This window comes from Argentina silus (assembly GCF_951799395.1).
Source record: "Argentina silus genome assembly, chromosome: 4".
Lineage (NCBI taxonomy): Eukaryota > Metazoa > Chordata > Actinopteri > Argentiniformes > Argentinidae > Argentina > Argentina silus.
Genome location: NC_139658.1, coordinates 16,821,990 through 16,844,095, shown reverse-complemented (window position 1 = coordinate 16,844,095; position 22,106 = coordinate 16,821,990). Strand labels below are relative to the sequence as shown.

The window sequence follows — 22,106 nt, the reverse complement described above, 5'->3', positions numbered from 1 at the left end:
CCTTGTGCCTGGAATAATGCACACATTTTGTTAATTACATGGCAATAAGGTAATAAGTTAATAACGTAATAAGGCAATAAGGTTTTGGAAAGATGATGTGGACCAATCAAATTAGTGGCAAGACTGGAAAGTCCCTTAAAATTAGGATATAAAGGGCTCAGAACTATAAGGTCAAAAAAGTCTGTTTCGGAGTCTGTCATTGGAGGCTGCATTCTGGGTCCTGATCATGACAGAACCTGACCTTCATCTCTGCATGAGACTTAATTGCTATGGCTTTTTAGCTGTGATTTTTATACAGAGTTTTAAGGTTAAATAAATAGAAGGAATCTTGAGGAGTTACCTTAGTCATAGTGTTACGTAGAATAATGTTGATCTACCTGATCTACCAACTTTCTGTTATTAAAGCTGTGCTTCTGATTTTAATTGTGTTATAAAATAGCATTGTGCTTGGGCCTAAAAAGACGTTGGAGAATTGGAGGCATTGAACATATTATGACTATCATATGCTTATGTCCATGCACCAACCTCACCAAGTCAATTTCCTGTATGTGAAAATATACTTGGCCAAATAAAAGAATTCTGATTCTGATTCTGATTCTGATTATGTGATATTATAACAATAACTGGAACTACTCTGCTTGTTTGGGATTTTGAATACTTTGAAACTTTATTATCTTGAACCCTAATCTAAAGTCATACAAGTCAGGTATAAAGGGACCTACGCCTGAAATAGGTGTACTAATATCATTGGTAGAAAGAAGGTCAGGAATAGATATTCATCATGGAAGCCTGATTACACCTATTAAAACAGGTACGCAGGTGAGGTAGCCAGGATACCTGATCAAGTACAACCATTGTCCAAGCCAATAAGAGTAAGATAAGACATAATAACTCTTAGGATGCGTCCTGCTCTTGAAAGAGTGGGCTTGTAGCTTCGACAACACACACACGCGCACACACACACACACACACACACACACACACACACACACACACACACACATTCTCCTCCCTGCTCCCTTTGCCAAGTGTTTACATTTGAGTGGAGCTCACTGACCCGTGCAGCTTCGATGGACTAAGATGGACAAACACCTCCACCCACTCTCTCTTGCCTCCTCCTTTCTCCTTAAGATCATCCCCCTCTTCCCCTTGCTACTCTCCTCTTTTGTCTTTCATTTTTCCTCTCTTCTCTTTTTTCTCTCCCCCTCTGATCTCCCTCTCATCTCCTATCCCCTCTCTGTCCCTCTATCTCACCTCACCCTCCCTCCTCTACTCCTCTCCACTCCCCCTTCCTCCCTCCCTTCTTCTCCCTTTTCCCTGACCAAAGAACATAAGACTATCACAACATACAACCTGAACATGTGACCTACTACTGTACAACGCATGTCTTTTGTATCCCCATATATGGATGAGGCTCATCAGGAGACCTTTTGGTCCAATTTAGGCTTGGAGGGAACCTGACCAGGCAGGGACTGTGAGTATTCATTTGGTGTATGACCCAACAGAAAATGAGTGGTGTTTGATTGAGAAAAGGTGATCATGTGTGACATTTTGGACCATGTGACTATATTCTCTTCATCTCATCGACCTGTTGAGCAACATACAGCACTATCCTCTCCACCATTCTCTCCTATCCTTCTCAATCGCCTCACCTCTCTCCATCCTCCCCCTCCACCACCCCATCTCTATCTCTACCATTTCTCAACCTCCCCCCCCCCCCCATTCCCTTTACCCTTTGCCTCCTCTCTTCCCTCTCTCTACCCCTCTTTCTTTCCCCTCTGCTCTCTCTACCTCTGTACCCTGGCGTTAAATTACCCCCAACCACCCTCCCCCCTCCATACCCCGGACCTTCCCAGGTGGCCATGGTAACCACCAGTTGAGTTCAGGTTCACGGTTGTGTGTAATTAGCTGCTTGACGTTGAGGGGAGTTGTGGTCAGATGACAGAGGTCAGCTGTGGGGGGGGGGGGGGGTATAGAGAGATGTAGTAATGTAGGGATGAATGAGGAGAGAAGATGAAAGAGGGAGATTGGGTTGGCAAGAGTTGGGGTGCAGGTTCAAAAGAGCTTAAGAGGGGCTTTTGAATTTTGATTCTTAACAACACATTGCTATTGGGTGACACACACACGAGTTAGAGAGTCAGAGTTAATCTTAGCGCCGCATCCCGCTGTGTCCAGCCCAGTCCTACCACACACACCACATACACACACACACACACACACACACACACACACAAACACACACACACACACACACACATTGAGGCAGTTTCTCAGGCTTCCTTTCTCTGCAGGTTGTTTTCTCAAACAGGAAACCAGCAAATTAATCCACTGTCACACACACACACACACACACACACACACACACATTTAACACAACACTTCCCTATCAGATTAGTTTGCCGTTGTCATGGTTACTGGGAGGTGCGTGTGTGTACATGTAAACATTATAGGGATGGAATTATGTAACATAATTGTGTGCAGACCAAGCTCGTCTGATTGGCTGTTCTGCTCCTGTGGGCAGGTCATGGTGTGATGGATTAGCTGAACTAACAGTTAGAGCTAAGTCATAGTGGCAACTCTGTGGGAAAGACCCAGATTTCCTTACATGCTTATTTTACATATTGTTATAGCCGTTGACCCATGGCCTAAGTGCTTCTCTTCTGATGGTATATAGAATCACAGTCTTCATTATGTTAATGTATGCAGGGTTTGTTGCATGCTATTGGCCAGACGTCATCTCCTGAGTTCACTAAATGCTCATGACAAAACCACATTTGTGTCTTGCTTTCATCTTGTGTCATTGTATTACAGTGTTATTGTATACAGTGGAGGAGCACCCATTTGAATGAAATCTAATTGAGTCCAGAGATGAATAATGCATAGCTCTGCCCTGACAAGGGCTCTCCCAGCAGAGGAGTGGAGTGGTCAAGTAGCACTGAAGAGACTGTTGGCTTTGCACATTCAGGAGTTGAACATTGTTTCCCTTTGCAATTGTGGAGAGCTCCATCAAGTGCTGTGAGATAAATCAGGAGATAAACCGGGTCTGGACCTCTCAGTGAAAAACAAATCTACAGTTGGAGGCTGGAGTTGTTAGTGTCGTTTTTGTTGTCATGTCCTCACTGTCTTGGTAATGTGTGTCGTTCTGTGCTTTTAGGGCTGTCTGAACAAGTGGACTTTAGGTTTATAACGATGCTGTACTCTATAGAAGTTACTGCATGTTACAGTAAATCATCGCAGGCAGTTGTTTAGCAGTTGGAAATTCCCATGTTACATATTCATATACATTAGGACGCAGAGAGGCACAACCATAGGCATAGAAGCCATTTTCTAAAGCCACAATGTTCTGTCAACTCTTCATCCTACCATTGACTAAACTCTCCTTTGCTGATCTCCCTATCACACCTACCTTCAACTGGCTCACCATTCAAATGGCTGGGCATGGTGCCTGTAAGTGAACATTATTGGAAGTGTGGATGGATTCCTTTGCTTTTTCCATCCCTCTCTCCCTTTGTCCATCCCTCTCTCCCTTTGCCCACCCCTCACCCCGACCATCTCTCCCCCTTTCCCTCTCTACGTGTCTCTCTGTCATCCTCTCCCCACTCCACAACAGAGAAGGCATGGTTGGGTAGGTTCTCTCCCTTCCTTTTCCATCCATCTCTCCCTCTCTCCATCCCTCTGTCCCCACCTCTCACCCCTCTCTCCCTCGCCTCAGATTTTCCAGACCCCCCCTCCAGCACTAAGCTGAGCTTAGGAGTCAGCTGAGCTGATCAAAGACCAGAGTCATGCAATGGCTAACGAGAGACGAGAGTTCCTAACGACACAGGACCTCCCAGGGGGGCGCCACAGTCCTAGAGCTAGATCTACCAGAATGGATATTACAGTAGCCTTAAGCTCTATTGTTGATTTCAGGGACACGGAGCTTGTGATTGATCCCATGGAATGTTATGGGAAGACACATTTCCATTGGACCATTGATCAGCACTGGAACTGGAACTGGAACTTCCATAGGATTTTGTCACAGTCGACATAACAGGATCGCACGACAGATTTAGCCGTTGTGGCACGGATAGAACACTGAGAAAAGGCACATGGCTCAGAACTTTGATGTGATAAGAAGGATTTAATTGAATATTCCAAATGGTGCATCCAACATGGCCGTTTATTATTATATAATATGGTTATTTTGTATGGGAACACCTGTTCTAGTTATCTTGAGTCTATGGCTGGAGCTGCCCCACTCCACTGTGCTGGCCCCTGATGTGGGAAAGGCCCCAATCCTGTTCCCACCACTCTCCTCCCTCTTCTCCCCATCTCCCCCCTTCCCCCCATCTCTTCCTTATCCTGTTCTCATAAACCCACCGTATTCTCGTTCCCACCACTCTCTTCCTTTCCTTTCCTTTCCTCATCCCCTCCTCATGTCCTCCCTCTCTTCCTTCTTTTACTCTCTTCTTTTACTCACCCCTTTCCAGTTCCAACCACACCACACAACTACCCTGATAACAGCCCAATTACCTTCATCAGACACCCCCTTCTCCTCCTCTCTGTCTTCCTCTACCTTCTCCTACCCTCTCATACATCTCATTCCTTCTTACTTTCCCACCTCCCCATCGCCTTCTCCTGCCTTCCCTACCTCTCCTCTCTTCCCCACCCCATATAGCCATCCATCCATCCATCCATCCATCCATCCTTGTCTTTCATTGTCCTTTAAAACCTCCACTTCATCCCTCTTGTTTTTCCTCAACACTGCTCCACTCTCCTCTTCTCTACATCCGTCTATCTCCATTGCTATCTCCAAAAAAAACGTGAATCCAATGTTTTCTTATACCAAAAGTGATCCCTGCACCCTCAACCAGACCACGAGACCCCTCTGTTCTCTCCATTTTGTTCCACTCCTCCCTCACTCCCTCACTCCTCCTCCCCCCACCCCACTCCCCTCCTAATCCTGTGTCATCCAGACCATGGGACTTCATTGCCCTTGCTTATCCATTTCCCAGTAACTTTGTGGGGGTGGGGGGGTAGGGGGGGGGAGAAGGGAGAAGAGGGACCCTCTTATAGGGAGCAGAGAGGAGAGGGGGGGAGAAGAAGGGAGAAGTGGGGCCCTTTCATGGGGAGCAGAGAGGAGAGGAGCGAGGAGAAGGGAGAAGAGGGGCCCTCTTATGGGGTGCAGAGAGGAGAGGAGAGGTCCTTTCATAGTGGGGCTGAGGTGCATTTGTTTGGAGCCGGATGAAGCTATTGTACCCTAGAGGTCATCCAGAACCCCAGGTTGCCCCTTTTAACCTGGCTCTTGTAAAAGCCTCTCTAGTGTGGAGTGGGGCTCTTCAGATCGCCCCTTCTCTCTGCCCCCCCCTCCACCTTTGGAAAGCCTCTCTCTGTGGAGTGGGTCCACCTGGCACAACGAGGATCAGGGGGGAACAGAGTGGGAAGGAGCTTGGGGGAGGGGGTTTACAGAGGGGTGGGGATGGACTTGGAGGTTAGTGGATAGGTCAAATGAAATCAGATAGGAACAACCACTTCGTATGACGTTTTTTTTTAAATTATTATTTATTACGTTTATTTTTCAAATAATAGAAAATAGTCTGCCATCATCAAGGAGTGGTCAGCCCATCCCTCTGAAGTGGAGCCTTGAATCCACAGGACTGTGTGTACACGTGTGTGTGTGTGTGTGTGTGTGTGTGTGTGTGTGTGTGTGTGTTTGTCTGACTGAGGCTAGCCCAACGTTAGCCCAACATCAACACACAGGGAGTAGAGGTGGAGGAGCAGAGGCCTGAGGGTGAACAGCTGAGGGTGAGAATGGAGAGATTAGAAAGGGAATGTAGGTTCTAATCCACTGTTATACAGCAGCCCTCTGAGGCTCCACTCAGCCAGAGAGCAAAGAAAAGACAGGCATTCCTCTGCCCTCACCGCAGAGAACACAGACCAGGGGCTACAGACGCCATTCTCCAGCCATCTGGCCTTAACCAAACACTGGTCCGCCTTCACCCCTCACTCTGACCCTCACCCTTCTCCGAGACCTCCATTCCTCACCCACTCTGCACTCACTTACTCACTCATTCCCCCACTCACTCATTCCCTCACTCACTCATTCCCCCACTGTAACGTCTCGCCCTGTTCCTTAGTTTATGTTTGTCTTTGTTTCATGTTATTAATTTATTGTTTCCTGTTCTATTTTGTTTTTCTCACCTTGTCTCTCATTTCAGACACTTCACGCCCCTGTGCGTTTCCCGCCTGTGTGACGTCTAGCCCGCCCTGATTGGTGTCACCTGTCCCTCATCATCCTTCCCTCTCCTGTGTGTTTAATCTGTGTGTTCCCCTGTCTCTGTGCCAGTTTGTCTTTGTCCTTTGTGCCAAATGTACCAGCGATCTATCCTTGTGTTATTTGTCTTCCCGGTTTTTTGAACTCCCCCACACACTCACTCACTCCCTCACTCCCTCACTCACCCATTCCCTCACACACTCACTCACTCACTCACTCCCTCACTCACTCATTCCCTCACTCCCTCACTCACTCACTCCCTCACTCACTCATTCCCTCACTCACTCATTCCCTCACACACTCACTCACTCCATCACTCCCTCATTCATCGTCTCCTCTCCAACCTCGTCGTGACCCCAGAGAGCAGGCAAGGTCTGTAGATCCAACACAAATGCAGGGTGAGAAAAACAGCACTGCACTCACAGGTGGAGGCTTGACTGAAACACTAACAGCAGCCCTTAGAAAAAGTTGCAAATTCATAACTCATGATTTTAAGTGTTTGCAAGTGTAGAAAATACCTCCAGAAAATGTCCATTAGTGCTTTCAATCACCATGCCGACAGCCAACCTTCCAGCTATGACTGTGTTCTCACGGAAACCCAACTTTCAATAAAATACAGACCATTGAGTGTTTGCATACCATGAAATATCATTGCATATAAATATCATGACACTTGACGATCATCTCAATGTTATTTTCTACACAACCAAACAAACTGTAAAGATTTCAGCCCATCAGTCACTCATTCATAGCAGTGTTAACCTGTTAAAACTGTTCATACATAGCACTGTGTGTAGATAGTCTGCAGACCCTTTCTCACACACTCCTTGTGTTTTTATTGGGCGTTATTCCAAAAATGTGTCATGTAGATGCTGACTCAAAGAAGAGAGCGAGGCAGATATAGAGAGAAGTTGTGGTTGTCTAACATTCTTGCTGGTGGGTGAATGTTTGAATACACTGCCCCCCCCCCCCCCCACCCCCTCCTGTCCTGTCCTGTCCTCTCCTCTCCTTTCATCTTCCTGCCTCTCCTTGCCCCTCCCCTTCCCTCTCTCCTTTTACTCTCCACCATTTTCTTCCCATCTGTCTCTCTGTAGCTCGGTGGCTGTGGGCCAGGCATCCCCCAGCCATCACCATAACAACCAGCAGTGACATCTTCATTTGACAGAACTTCATTTGGCCCTGTTCTTCCCAACAGCCTATAGGCCTGGTGAAGGAGGGTGATTCCAGGAAAGAGCAGTAGTAAATCAGACAGGCACTTAACCTCCCCAAAACACCCTCACACAGTGCACTTGTTCCCCTGAGTGCACTCAACACCACAGTACACATTTGAGGGAGCAAATAGTTACACAGTGGCTGATTTTGGTTATTCTGTTTTCCGTCTTTACAGTACAACCTTACTCCAGCCACAACCCCAGCCCACCGTACTGGACCCATCCCCAGTGTATAGCCTCGCCCCAGCCCCAGCCCACCGTACTGGACCCATCCCCAGTGTATAGCCTCGCCCCAGCCCCAGCCCACTGTACTGGACCCATCCCCAGTGTATAGCCTCGCCCCAGCTCCTGCCCCAGCCCAGCATAACACCTAATCCTCCAAAGTGGTTCCATCCCCAGTATACAGCCTAGCCCCAGCCCCAGCCTACTATACTGGTCCCATCCCCAGTATAAAGCCTACCCAGCCCCAGCCTCAGCCCCAGTATAAAGCTTAGTCCTAGCCCCAGCCCCAGCCCACCATAACCCCCAGCCCTCCATACTGGTCCCATCCCCAGGCTGGCACGGCGGTGATCCCAGTCTTAGAGAGAATAGGGAGACAGTTCATGGCAGAGCTGAAGTCATTGGCCAGGCATCCGTCAGAACCAGCACCCAACAATGAGCTTCTCTGTCCCACTAACACAAGGTTGGTTTTAGACAAGAAGCTCGACAGCGTAAGTATGGACATGGAACAGAACTGTACTGACTGTAATATCCATGACTTTAACTGCTTACAGTCTCCAGAGCCTGCACGAAGCTATGCTTCGTGTTCCTGCTCAGCACTGCACTAGTAATGTGGTATGTTAACAGCTCTGAGGTATTTTTGGAGATAAATAAGAACAGTCAAGGTCAATATCATTTACTTCTATTTAATGTCCCCCACATCCCTGAACTTGAGAGTTCACGTTCCAATGCTGTTATTGCCCATAATGTATATGGCAACAATTGCAATCTTTGGCGTCCGTCATACAAACTCAGTAAGTCACAAATGCAATTTACATAACATTGCTTTGAGCCTGTGGTCTGACAAAACTCTATGGCATTTTGTATGGCTGATATTAAAAACGTTGAATAATAAAGAGGCCGGTGCTACCCACACTTGGGGCTAGCTTTGAGCTATAAAACCCTTTTCAAGAAAGTTGAAGGACTGGCCTTGGCAAAGGCCTTGCAGCCAAGACATCAACACTGAAAAGTCTCCTTTCAATCCCCTTGTGTCTGCCAGTGGAGCAGTCCCAGGGAGGCCATGTCAGTCCTTGTTAGCCTGCTGTTTTATTTTCCACTTTTCCGAGTTGGAGAGTCAGAGTTAACCTTAGCGCCGCATCCCACTGTGCCCGGCCCAGTCCTACCACACACACACACACGCACGCACGCACATATACACACACACACACACGCGCACACACACACACACACACACACCCACACACACACACACACACACACACACACACTCTCTCGCTCTCTCTCTCTCTCTCTCTCTCTCTCTCACACGCACACACACACACACAAACACAGTTATAGTTAATCTCAGCGCCGCATCCCGCTGTGTCCAGCCCGATCCTTCCACCGCCATCTCCATGCCCATTTGGTCTCCATGGAAACCAGGAAAGAGTATTTTCAACTGTGGCCTTGTCCCAGAGCAAGTGGAATGCACTTCCAAACACAGACACACACACACACACACACACACACACACACACACACACACACACATACATACACACACACACACACACAAACAAACAAAAAAGCGGACATGCACACACACATAAAAGTAAGACAAGGTTGACTCTAACAAAGGGAAATGAACAGCTGTGCCTTGTTCAGTAGGTACATTTAGAAAATGTGAGTGTGTTAAATTGTGTGTGTGTGTGGGGGGGGGGGGGTATTCTGGGAACCCCGTACCAGCGTCTTATTGGTCCTCTGTGTCTACTGTACTCTACTGTATCCCTCTTTTTCACTTTCTACCCCTCTCCTCTCTCTCTCTCTCTGTCTCTCTCTCTCTCTCTCTCTCTCTCTCTATCTCTCTCCTCTACTCTCTCCCTCTCTGGAACAATGGCCAAACCTATACACCACAAACGCAGGGATAGACAAAGTGGCCTGTGTCCTTCTCTGCCTCAGAAACACACAACACAGAACACAAGGAAACACAAAGAAAGCACAGAGAGAAATACTGAGACAAAGGCACATGCACACGCACACGCGTGCATGAACGCACGCACACACACGCACGCACGCACACGCACGCACGCACGCACACACACACACACACAGAAGAGGCCTGTTCATGCCACCACCACCCAGGCCGTAGGAGGGTGCCAGTTCATATCCAACACAGCTGCCTCACATCCCGCAAACCCTTCAGATTACCCTTAACTAGCCTAGGGCACTACTTAAGAATAGATGAGTATGCTTAAGATAAGCATAAGAGTGTGCATCCCAAATGTGGTATCCATTTGATATTATGACTCACCAAGTAGACCCACCTCTAGCCTACACCCAGTGTTGGATCTCTGACTCAACAGTAAGTCCTGACCAACTGTTTTCGATACACAGAAGTAGATCAAAGTGGGTGTGTGTGTGTGTGTGTGTGTGTGTGTGTGTGTGTGTGTGTGTGTGTGTGTGTGTGTGTGAGGCTCCATGTCAGCTCCATCTGCAGTGTTTGCAGAGCTGAAGGAATGTTTCACTAAATGTTTGACGTAAAAGATACGCATGCAGAGGACACACACTTACACACACTGACACACACACACACACACAGACTGGTCTCTGCATGGTCATGGGCTTGTTATGCAGTGCGCCTTCTCTCCTGCACTCCTGAATAACTAGGATTTGTTCAGCCCTTGGAATTGGGTTGGGTGATGCCTTTACATGCGCTGCCTCTGTAGAGATGGCTGGGCTGTTTGTGTGTGTGTGTGTGTGTGTGTATGTGCGTGTGTGCATATAGATGGCTTGTCTGTGTAGACATGACTTCATTCACATGCTAAACCCACACAGACACAACAGCACAGATCCTAGCATTATAACAGCCACACCCACTGGCTCAGTGCTGGAGAAACCATACAGCGGGTAGAACAAACAGAGCTGAAATCCATATGATTTTCATACCCCTGATATGGTGGCACAATAGGATTTGCCAAATGTTGAGGTTCCAGCAATTTAACATTCAGAATGCACACCCAATACCGCCGCCACACCATCATGTAGCATCGCTTTGATTTGGGATATCCATTCTGCTAATTCTAAGTCTATAAGGAAACTCTGCAGATTACCTCAAACTTCCCAAGAGACCACCAGAATAATCAGCAGAGAATGGACTTGGTGGATGCTATCCATCCACATTAATGGGTAAGCAGTGTGACACAGAAACAAAAATCATTTATATCAGAGATCAGGAGGCAATAGAAGCATGACAAAAGAGCAATAATGGAATAATTGTGCTTATGAGAGGAGGAGGAGGTTGGTAAAAAGTGAACATATCTACACAGAGACAGTCTTTGGGTGGAGCAGTGTTTTGATATAAACAGGATCCTAAGAGAAGAGTCCCACAGGAAGACAGAACTGTGGATCAGCTGCCATGTTGGCAGACACACACACACACACACACACACACACACACACACACACACACACACACACACACACACACACAGACATACACACGCAGTGCATCAGCTTACTTGCCACATGTATAAATTATTGGTTCAGTGTAGAATTCATAATGCTTTAATTAATGCAATACATCTAAATGTGATTTACTGTACATCCTGAACCCTAGTTTATGGGTTCAATAAGAGAGCAGGGCCTTGTGATGAGAGTAAAGGAGGTGATGTAGTGATTCCACTCTGCCACCATGTGTTAGCTTGAGGGATTGCCATAAATCACAACACCCGAAAGAAACAGTGATTTAAAAACAGTGTTTTAATACATTGAATTGACATGAATTGAGGTTGGGTCTGCTCACTTTTCCATTGTGGAGTTATAATTCTTCTCAATACAGACAACAATAGACTGTTTAAAAACAGTATAAAACAGCACCTAGAAAGCTCCAAACCAGAGACAAAAGTAACACAATATAAAAACACTCATAGGTGGTTACTGTAGGCACTTTGTGACAAATGTATTTGTTAAAGGCACTAAACAAATGCAATTTGATTGATTGATTGATTGATTGATTGACCTCGGCAATACGTTTGCAGTCCCTGGTATCAAAGTATGGCTTTCATTTCAACACCTTATCATGGTTCCTTATCATCGATTAGAGGGCAATGAAAATTAAATTTAAAAAAACAACAACCTCACATATTCATCCATTCAGCACATCCACAGAGTAAACCTTTACAAAATATCCCAAAGTTAGAAAAATAGACACCACACACAACAGTAACAGTCACAGGTGCTGCTGATATCACAGCTCTTCTCTTTCTTTCTGTGAATCTGAAGCTGAGTTGGGATCAGTTTTAGGTTCCTTGGGTTCTTTTTTGACAGAGGCTTTCTCTGTCTCCTTTGTGGTCGGTGTCTGCTCCTTTTTGTCTGTCTTTTTGGGTTTCGTTTTGACAGCCTGTTTGCCAGTTGCTTTTGCTGCTGGTTTTGCTTTTGCAGCAGGTTTTGCTTTTGCAGCAGGTTTTGCTTTTGCTTTGTCCCCAACTTTGGCTGTTTTGTTAGCCGCAGCTTTAGCCTTTGATGCGTCTGTTGCTTTGGCTTTTGTTTTGCCCGTGTCCTTCGCCTTGGCTTTGACACTCTTGTTGTTTTTTTCAGGGGGCTGCTCGTCTGTGGGTATGCCAACTGTTTTATCCTCTGGTTTGTCAGCTGTTTTTTCAACCAGTGTGTCTGATGGTTCCTCAGGCTTCTCCTCTACTGTTTTGTTGTCTGGGTTGTCTGCCTGTTCTTGCACTGGTTTACCAGCCACATCCTGGTCTGTGGGTGTGGCCTGCCCTGGAAGTGTGGCTTGTTCTGGGGGTGTGGCCAGAGGCTCTGAGCTCTCTGATTGGGCAACTGTTTTTGTCTCTGACCCACTCTCTGTGGATGTGGTTCCCATGAACTCTGCATCCACAGGAGTGGAGAACATCTTCAACAGGTCCTGAGCTTGGATTCTCTCCTGGAGACACACACACAAACACACATACATAGATGAGAGGAGAGATAGATAGATAGATAGATAGATAGATAGATAGATAGATAGATAGATGGGTAAATCAATAGATATTGATTTGTCTTTACCTTCTCCTCGTGGATAGGGTCAAGGGTGAACCACAGGGCTACAGCACACCTCTGGCCCTTAGTGACTGCTTTAACACCATGGGGGTTCTCCTTCCCTGCCCCAAAGCCCACTACACGACCACACTGGGGACGCACCTCTGCCTGCGGGCAACAAAGCATCATAAGACTCATCTAAGCCTTCTGGAACATAGTGATTAATGCACTGTTTATAGTCATACATACAAGGGGTACACAGCAGAGCATGCAGGTCCTAAAAGGGTAAAACTCTGAGAAAGTTTTTTCACTTTAGACTTACTGTGACAGTTTTAGCGTCAAGCTCTGTGAAAATGAAATCTCCTCCCTCAAAGTCGTTATTCAGGTAGAGGATGGCACTGAAACATAACAGAAACAACAGAAGTGGTACATGATGGTACCAGTGACTAAATTGTTGCCTTTTTATAAAAAAATGGGGGGGGGGGGGGTTGGAGTGTGTTTGTGCAAGTGGTGTGTGTGTCTGTGTGTGTCTGTGTGTGTGTGTGTGTGTGTGTGTACCTGTAGTCCCTGTGTGTGTACGCAGGTGGTTCTTTGATGCACTCGTTGTTCTCAGAGACCAGTAGGCAGTTGTCTACATGAACTGAGTGGCTCAGGTCCTCACGGTCCTCCTGCTTTTCTACATAATCAGAGGAACAGAAAAACAACTGTAGTCTCTGATACTCTGTCAAACAGTTTTTAAATGTGATGTAAATTACCAGAATTTAATATCTAGATACAGCAATTATTGTGAAAATATCAGAGAATAAGACATGCAGGTCTCCTCAGACCACAGTTATGAATTCCCTTAGGGCTACAATAACTTTATAGAGTATACACTCTGATGTCAGGTACATTACTGAGCCCTGAGGGCCACCGTAGCTCCGTGACTCACCATCGATGGCAGAGCGGCATACTAAGTGGGAGTAGGAGAAGTAGAGAGGAGTATCCAGGCGGAAGTACGACTCCAGGATGCTGCGCACCTTCTCACTCATGTCGAAAAACAGGCGGGCACTCCGCAGCGGCACAGTCCCCTCCTGCCCCAGCTGTGCCAGATGACAAGAAGTCAGAAATGATCAGAGAACATTGGTCGGTCGGGAATATACTGTACTGCATTAAATAACCATAAAATAATGGGCCAGTAGATGGGGTGGATTTCTGATACGTATTCATTCATTATTTGTATTTCAGTGTTACATGTTTGTCGACTCATCTGTTATTGAAATAAAAGCATGATCAAAAGAAATGTGTTCTGTCTTAACAATGACTCATAGGCCAGTAGATAAGCTCTAAAAAAGCTTGAGCCTGTAGTGCCACCAAGAGGTTAGTGATGAATGACGCCCGGCTGGAATGGCACCATAACAGGCTTTGTTGAATCCGACCTTGCTTAATTTGCATCGATGCAGCTTCTTTATAACATTTATCTCATTTAAACTACATGCATTTACATTTTGTTATCCACCTCTAGGTGGCACTGCAGGCTCCAAAAAGGCCAGGCTACAAGTGTGCCAATTTCCATGCTCACTTTCAAAAGTGAACAATATGTTTTTTTAGGAGATTATCTACTGGACAATCACTGGTAATTTGGAACATTTATCTTTCAAATTGTTAAAGAGGTTGGCTACGGAATCCATGGCATCCAGAGGAATTAGCATTACCTATTCTTGTGTAGGCAAATGCCATTAGCTCAACTGGTGTCAAAGAGTACAAAAAAAAAGACGAGGTGCTTCTCTCTTTTGATTTGCCACATGGCGTGATCATCTCTGGACTAGAGACAGAGGTATGAGGACAACACACCAGTGCCACTTCATCTGAACTCGACAATGGAATTAGCAGGCTATGATGGTTTATCATGTACAACTAAAACTACTGTTTTCTTTCATTCATGGTGCTATATTGGCTCGATTGATCAGAGAGGAGTGAAAGACTCAACCCGTTGAATGAAAAAAAGCAATCAATAAAGCTCGTTAGAGCTGATACTCACAAAACGAGAGCAGGTGATTGTGATTATTCTGGTTTCTCATATGACAAGTGGTTCATTTTACACCAGATTTTCAGAATCAGTTAGATGGCATTCAATGTAGGTTTGAATACACAATTGTCAATGTACTATATGGCTAAATAAAAGGAAGGTGCCATGACCATCTGCAACAATTTTGATCTATTTCATTGATAAGGCTGCAGAAGAGAGAGTCACATCTCTGTTCACAGCTTCCTGAGTAATACGGTTTAAGATGACTGAGTATAGTGATATTAATTTTCACAATACTGTATCGATTATCTAGCCTTTTCTTTTATATAAATGTTTTTTTTTGGGGGGTGGGGGCCTTACTTATGGGCCATTTATCTCTTTACAGTATTAGGTGTAAATCCACCATCCCAAATCCGCCATATCCTGACTGTGACTCTCTGTGGCCGTCAGCCTTTGTAAGACATATTGGAGAAGCAGTCCTGGGGTCCAATTTCTGGACACCTCCAGGCTACATGCTTCTCCTACACAGTCTCAGCTGTACTGGATTCTGCACTGAAGGGTCTAGTAGGCACAGCTATATAACAAATAGCTGTACGTCCTCTGTTCACACTGGCCCTGACTGAATATTTAGTCATCATGTAATTAATGTTAAACTCTGTGTTTGCTATAACCTTTGTGAATTAATTTAATTTATTTGTCTTTGTTATAGTCATTCTCCTGTGTTTGCCTTTAGTAAAAATGCTGCAATGACACAAAACACTTTCAAATAATCTAACGACACCTTTAAATGTGTCTGATTTCAGATACGAAAATGTGTCATCATTGGAAGCATCAGTGATCATAGCAGTGGTACTTCAGGTGGCTTGCAGTGGGTGCAGTCACAATGAGAGGGTCAATAGTAGCAGTCTTAATGAAGACTCGATCAGCACTAGGGGCAGGGGGGACCCTGGGTGCTCTGCTGGGGCCAGTGGGGGCTATAGGGGTGGCTCTCTCTGCAGCCGGAATGTTTGGCAGACGCTATGGAATGTTAGGGAAAGCAAGCGTAGGAGTGGGAGCTTATTTTGGGAGAGATACACTAGGTTTAGAGCTTCCTCAATCACTAATGGGATCAGCATTATACTTTCACTCCAAGCACATACAGACAAGCAATCTAGATACATACTTCTGTATATAAAACAAGGCAGGACCTAATTAGGAGTTTATTTTTCTCTTAATCTAGCGTAAATCAGCCTCAAAACAAGACGGACTGTTTCAGCAGTGATGTTTACAGCTTGTTAGATGAATAGGGCAGCTCTCACCCCCTGATGAAGGCAATACCATGCTGAAATGCATTGTCTCCTCACATCCTTCAAGAGTGCCTTGATCGGGACAAGTAAGCCTGTATTTTTCCACTTTTTTCTAAAGTGCTTTTTCTCAAGTGATGGCAGTTTCCCCTTTGTTCTACAAAGGATCTGAAAGGCCTTGAATATAAGGCTCGGACTAGGGCTTGAGGTCCTATGGTGCAGTGCTGGGTAAGTGCTGGGTAAGTGCTGGGTAAGTGATGGAGTCAGGGATATTTAAGGATTGGTGATAAGGTAATGCTGGGTTAGGTTGGGGTGAGGGTTTGGTAGGCACTGCATAGGTAGGGTGAGATACAAACCTTTATAGCCTTGAGGACAGTAACTCCCTGGAATGTCTCACTGGGGGAGTGGGGGGACGGGCGGCCACTGTACCCATCACCTTTTAGTGCTGCTGCCTGTCACACACAAAGTCACACACAATGTCAGCACACACAATGTCAGAAGAACACACAATGTAAACACAACCACACACAGTGTTGGCACTTACACTGAAACAAAGTCAGGCATTTTTAGAGTGAGGAAGGGAGAAACAAAACTAGAAAGGTAGAATGAGCCTGCTGATGGCCCAACTAATGAATTAAACCTTAACCAACCTTGAATATGACCGTATCCTAACTGACAAGCTGCAACTAGCTGTAACTAACTGCCACTATCTAACATACCCGGATCGAAAAAGTATTTCAAATACTTTGAGCTTTTGCTTCGCCTGCCTGGAGTGCCTGGTGGGCAGCATTTGCACTTGTGGGACTGTTTCATTGGTTCCATTGTGCCAGGCAAACTGCATCAAGCACAGTTAAGTATTTGAAAAAGATTTCAAATACTATTTGGACCTAGGTGTGCTATCTAATCCGTGTCCTGATTACTCTGACTCCCACTCACGTTGGAGAGGCGGTGGAGCTCTCTGCACTCGTCCTCCGTGATCACTCCATCCAGCAGCACCCGCTGAGACCCGTTCAGCTGCTTGGATGTCATGGAAATCTTGATGTCATCATGCAACAGGGGACCACCTGGGGGCAAAGAGAGAGAGAGAGAGGGAGAGAGAGAGAGAGAGAGAGAGGTAATAACCCACAGTTATAATATTGTTATAACATGTTATAAAGTCATGATAACAGACCTTGATACACCTTGTTATGATGTACGATGTACTGAGAAATACAAATATAAATGTTTGCACTTGTCCTCACCTTCCCGCAGAATCTTGGCAATGTCTGTCGAATCCTTATTTTTCTCCTCCACAAGTGTCTCTATCTCTTTCATCAGATTCCCGATCTCCTCTGTGATCCTCGCCGCCGTCTCCCTGTCTGCTCTGAGGAAAGAAATACAGAAGTTTATAACCACAGCCATAACAATCATACTGTAAACATAACAATCATAGGACAATTCAGCAGATTTGAGTGAAGAGGAGTGTGTGTGTTTTGAATGTGTCCTACTTCTGCTTCTCTCTCAGCTTCAGGGGCATGATGTCTACAGGGGTCCAGGTGTCCTGCAAATGATTTGAGACAGAGGAAGGCTCAGGTCAACTCTCAAATGACATAGTACCCCCAATGTAGTGCAGGGTTCATGTGATAATAGAGTAACATGGCGGTAATAGATGTCCTATATATGGGGCCAAGTGTGACACAGAGTGAGGCAAGAGAAGAGAAAAGATGGGGTAGCTTCCCCTACCGGATCAACAAAGGTGATCCCAAACACTTCATAGGCAAAGTAGAGCAGCTCCTTTTCCAGTAAGGACTGCCGAATGTGCTGTTTCACCACCTGGGGGCAGACACAGAGACAGGGGTGGGTTTGAGGAATGGGGTACAGATAGGAAGCTGCAGAGTGTGTGTGTGTGTGTGTGTGTGTGTGTGTGTGTGTGTGTGTGTGTGTGTGTGTGTGCGTGCGCGCGCGCGCGTGTGTGTGTGTGCGTGTGCGTGTGTGTGTGTACCTGTCTAGCAGATATGGTGGCTGCCTTCTCCTCTCCCAACATAGCAGAGTAGTAGGCCAGGTTCTGGTTCATCACCTCCTCCTCAGGGTGGAACAACAGGTAGGTTTTTGCACACTCTATAGCCTGCTCATACTTCTCACCTGAGAGAGAGGGAGAGAAAGACAGAGTGGAGGAAGAGAAAGCCGAGGCAGAGTGGGCCGTAAAAGAGAGACTTATGTTAAAACTGATTAACATTCTGAAAAGACAAACATCCTTATGTGATGACGATGATGATGATGATGCAATGTGAATAGGGGCACAATCTCACTGTTGTAGTATGAAAACTGTAGGTAATTGAAGTGGGAGGGGAGGAAATCCTCGAATGGCTTGTCTTTGCCCGCGGTGGAGGCCAGCTCTACTGAGCAGCTCTGCTTACAGCTCAGCACCTGCATGTAGTGGTCTGAGCCAGAGACAGGACAGACACAGACACAGAAGGACAGGGCATATGGGTTAGTCAACACAGAGCAGTGAGACATCTGCCTGTTGATGAGACTTTCACAACTACTGTACGGGTACAGGTCTTAGCAGGAGGACTATAAAGACATGAATAAAGAGAAAACATCCAGGTTTGAGGCTGTGAGTGAACTTGCAGTTACTGACAAAGAAAAGGAATAGACGGGATGCTTTTCCATAGTCAACAATCGAGATTCCTCTCCTTGACCCCTTTCTTTCATCTGTACTGATGAGAAAATGACTAGAACTGAACTGTCTCACCTGTCATGGACTGGAACAGGTCGGCGCTGTAGTCCATGTAGTTGTATCCGTCGTAGGCGTACGCTCCTTCGCAGAGCACTCGGCACTCCTGGTCCGCGATGAAGTACTCTTCCACGGCCTCTTCAAAGTTGTCGATGGCCAACACAAACGAGTCATCGCTGTAGAACTTCTTACCGAGCAGGAACTTTGCCTGAGAACACAGCAGCAAGTCAACACAGCGCTTCCTCTGTCTGAGAGTAAGCACAACACTGTGGAGAGCCCTGCTGCTCACTATGTAAATTCAACCCCTAGCCCCCACTCCCTTCAGTGTTTACACTTAACCTATTGTGAGAATGGGATAAATTTTTCATTGTATGCATAGCTGGATACTGTCAGACTTCTACAGTCTGTGATACCCGGTATTGAGATACTAGCATAGATGACCCATGTCTGGTGAGGCCAACCCACCAGGTCTGTGTTACTGGGATAATTGGTGCATTAACTGGGATGACTGACAGCAACTGGTCTAAAGTCTCACCATGTGCATAGGGGCCTCCAGATCTTTGAAGTCGTCCTCCTGCACTCCTGCCATCATCCTGTAGTAATCCAGGTTCTGTCTCATCTCCATGTGGTCTGGGTTGGCCAGGAAAAACGTGTGAGCTGCCGCCACGGCCTTATTCAGCTTGTTGATCTACACAGGGCAGAGAGAGACTTGTCATACAGCACTTAAAATCAGTTTTACACATGCTGCATGCAATTTGAGAATATCATTTAAGAATACAATACAATACAATACCCTCACCCTCCCAAACTTTTGTGAGGCAATTGTCTTTGAAGTAATTTACCATCTGGCCAGGACCCCCTGGAATGACGTACTATGTGTGTCACTTGTATCAGCCACAACAGGCTGTTTCAGAAGCTACTATTCAATTCAGTATGCTTTACTGGCCTGAATTATTCTCTATTTTATTATCTTCTACAGAATGTTGTTGTTTTCTTTTTAAGAACATATGAGTGATTCATTGTTGTACCAAACTCAACAAATGTGCAACTAATAATACATAGCCTTGTTGTCAATACCTGCTTGGACTATGCCTTTAACTGACTTGTCCCAAAAACACAGCGTCTGGACGTCAGTATAGGCTACACAGCTATACTCCACCTAGAGACGTGGCACAGCCGTCTTAGCTTTGGGGGTTGGGGTAGTTACAGTATGCAGTTTGCAATTTGCTTGGGAAGACGTTTGAATGAAATTACATACAAGGAGGACATGGCAATCCCAAAGTAATGCAGATGTAATACATAATCAACTCGTTCTCGACAACATGCCAATATTCTGGAATAAGATTGCAGGTATATTGTATTTGATATAGGAATGGGCTTCAATGGTCAACAGAAAGATAGTGTCTGTGTAAAATATGCTACTTTGCTGCAAGCATACAGAAAGACAGGCATTAATTGTGGAAAATGAAGAGCCCTGATTTTCCAAATGTACCTTGAAATAGGCGACTTGCAGGTAATTGTACGGGGTCCTCTTCTTGAACTCAAGTTTCACCTCATCGGTGACTTTATGTATAGTAGGTGGTCCAATTTTATCGTTTTCGCAGGATTTCACACAATCAGCCCGTTTCAAAATTGTCTGAAAAAAGCCAAGGTCGTCAACGGATCCAGCGCCGGGTATCGACACACCCAAGCCGGGTGAAGGCTCACCGAAAGCGGACTGGTTGGCGCAAGTTATCCTGCAATGCGCCTTCACTTTTCGGACTGTAGCCTTGTTCCGAAGCGCCCTCTCCATATTCAGAATAACCGTCATCCAGTCCCCCTTATAGTAGGCTTCCACCGCCGTGTCGAATAGAAGATCAAACGGTTCCAAGATAACATGCCTACTAAGCTGCACTTCCGAAATGCAAAATGGGATGAAGCAAGCACCTAAAATCGCTACTACTAAACGGTACTCCATTCTATAAAATGAGGCCTCTACGTGGGATGGTAGCCTGGAAAGCAATAGTCGGTAGTGGGGGTCTGAAAGTTTAGCCGGGGGCTGCAAACTTTTCTGGGGGTGGAGTTTGCGGAGAGTACCGCTGAAGTGAATTGCCCCTATGAGCCGCATCATACTGTCCCATGATTACGCAGTGCGCACTGTGTTCTATAATGGGAAATAATAATCTATAATATAATATAATATAATCTAGAATGGGAAATAATGAGTGGCCTATATTGATTAAATGTCTTTAACCATCTATTTTAAAATCAAACCATAGGGGACTGTTTATACACGTCAGGCCTATACATTCACATACCCATGAAACATTTGCTTGTATACTGTAACACATTCATCAAGTCGTTTGATGGAGTGTATAAGGTCTTTTTAAACTGACATGGGAACCAATGAAAAATGCCTCTTGTTCGGAGGTGAGTCAGACCCTGGTAATTCCCAGGTCTGCTTAGGTGTGAAAGGGGCACCCTGATTTCTCTATAGATCCTGAACATGGCTATCACTCCTACTGGGGTAAAACAATGGAGAACATTTAGAGAGAGGCGTGCATAGCCCTGCATAGCCTTGACTCCAGGGAAATTGCTTGGTTCCCAGTAAAGGGTTGTCCTTTGGATGCAACCTGGCTTCTGGGTTTTGAATCACTGGAAATGCAGCTGTGGTAGACTAGCTCATATAACTGGTATTTTCCAGCATAACAGTTCAAAGTGACTATACTTGTAATGCTGTTATCAGGCCTTGGCCTACCCTGTTACCAAACTGTCAACTGAACTACTCTTTAATAACATGTTAATGCATGTTAGTTTGCCTGCTACTTTGAAATGATGGAGTTCATCTGGGCCATTTTTTGTACAACTCAAGTGGAAACAGGAACAGTCAACTTGTGTGATAAAAAACACTCAATTTAGGACTATGCAGGCCTTAATTAATCAAAAATGTATGTGTTCACTGTAGTGGTTACAACATTACTACCAATGATCTATATACCAGTATACCAATATATATCAGTGATTAATATGTCTTGATGGCCTACAACCAACTGGCTTGGCAGTTATTAGATCATCTGATGATGATTTAAGTTTAGTCTAGGGAGGGTACTTCATGCATAGCTCTGTGGTCATAGGGGAAAACAAGGCCTCATGTTGATTGGGTGCCTGTCCTGATCCTGTCATATTTTCATTAATCAGGGGATGGGATAATGTAAGCCCCCACTTCTCCCTGGTAGTGCACATAAGCTGTGGCTGTAGGGGTTGAAGTAGCCTATCCATTATTGGGTATAGAGGAGAGCTCAGGTGGACATGTTACTAACTAGGCCTATACAGGTAGGATCAGATTACCCCCAACCCCCTACAGGGATGAAGAAATTGGCCTAGGTCCCTATCCAACCCGTTAGTGGTCCTCTGTGAAAGCATACAT

The 22,106-nt window shown here is 45.6% G+C and overlaps 1 protein-coding gene across 1 annotated transcript; it reads right to left on the bottom strand.

The window, feature by feature from the left end:
- Window positions 1-11,403: 11,403 nt before the first annotated feature.
- On the bottom strand, window positions 11,404-20,657 carry p3h1 (prolyl 3-hydroxylase 1; the record flags this gene model as incomplete). The annotated part of the gene is made up of 15 exons (XM_083668100.1): window positions 11,404-12,598; window positions 12,721-12,861; window positions 13,016-13,091; window positions 13,252-13,369; window positions 13,625-13,775; window positions 16,341-16,436; window positions 16,921-17,048; window positions 17,226-17,347; window positions 17,472-17,524; window positions 17,707-17,796; window positions 17,966-18,105; window positions 18,273-18,404; window positions 18,719-18,908; window positions 19,236-19,388; window positions 20,193-20,657. 15 exons carry the CDS (start codon window positions 20,655-20,657, stop codon window positions 11,909-11,911), a joined length of 2,745 nt encoding a protein of 914 aa, XP_083524226.1. The 3' UTR covers window positions 11,404-11,908.
- Window positions 20,658-22,106: the final 1,449 nt, after the last annotated feature.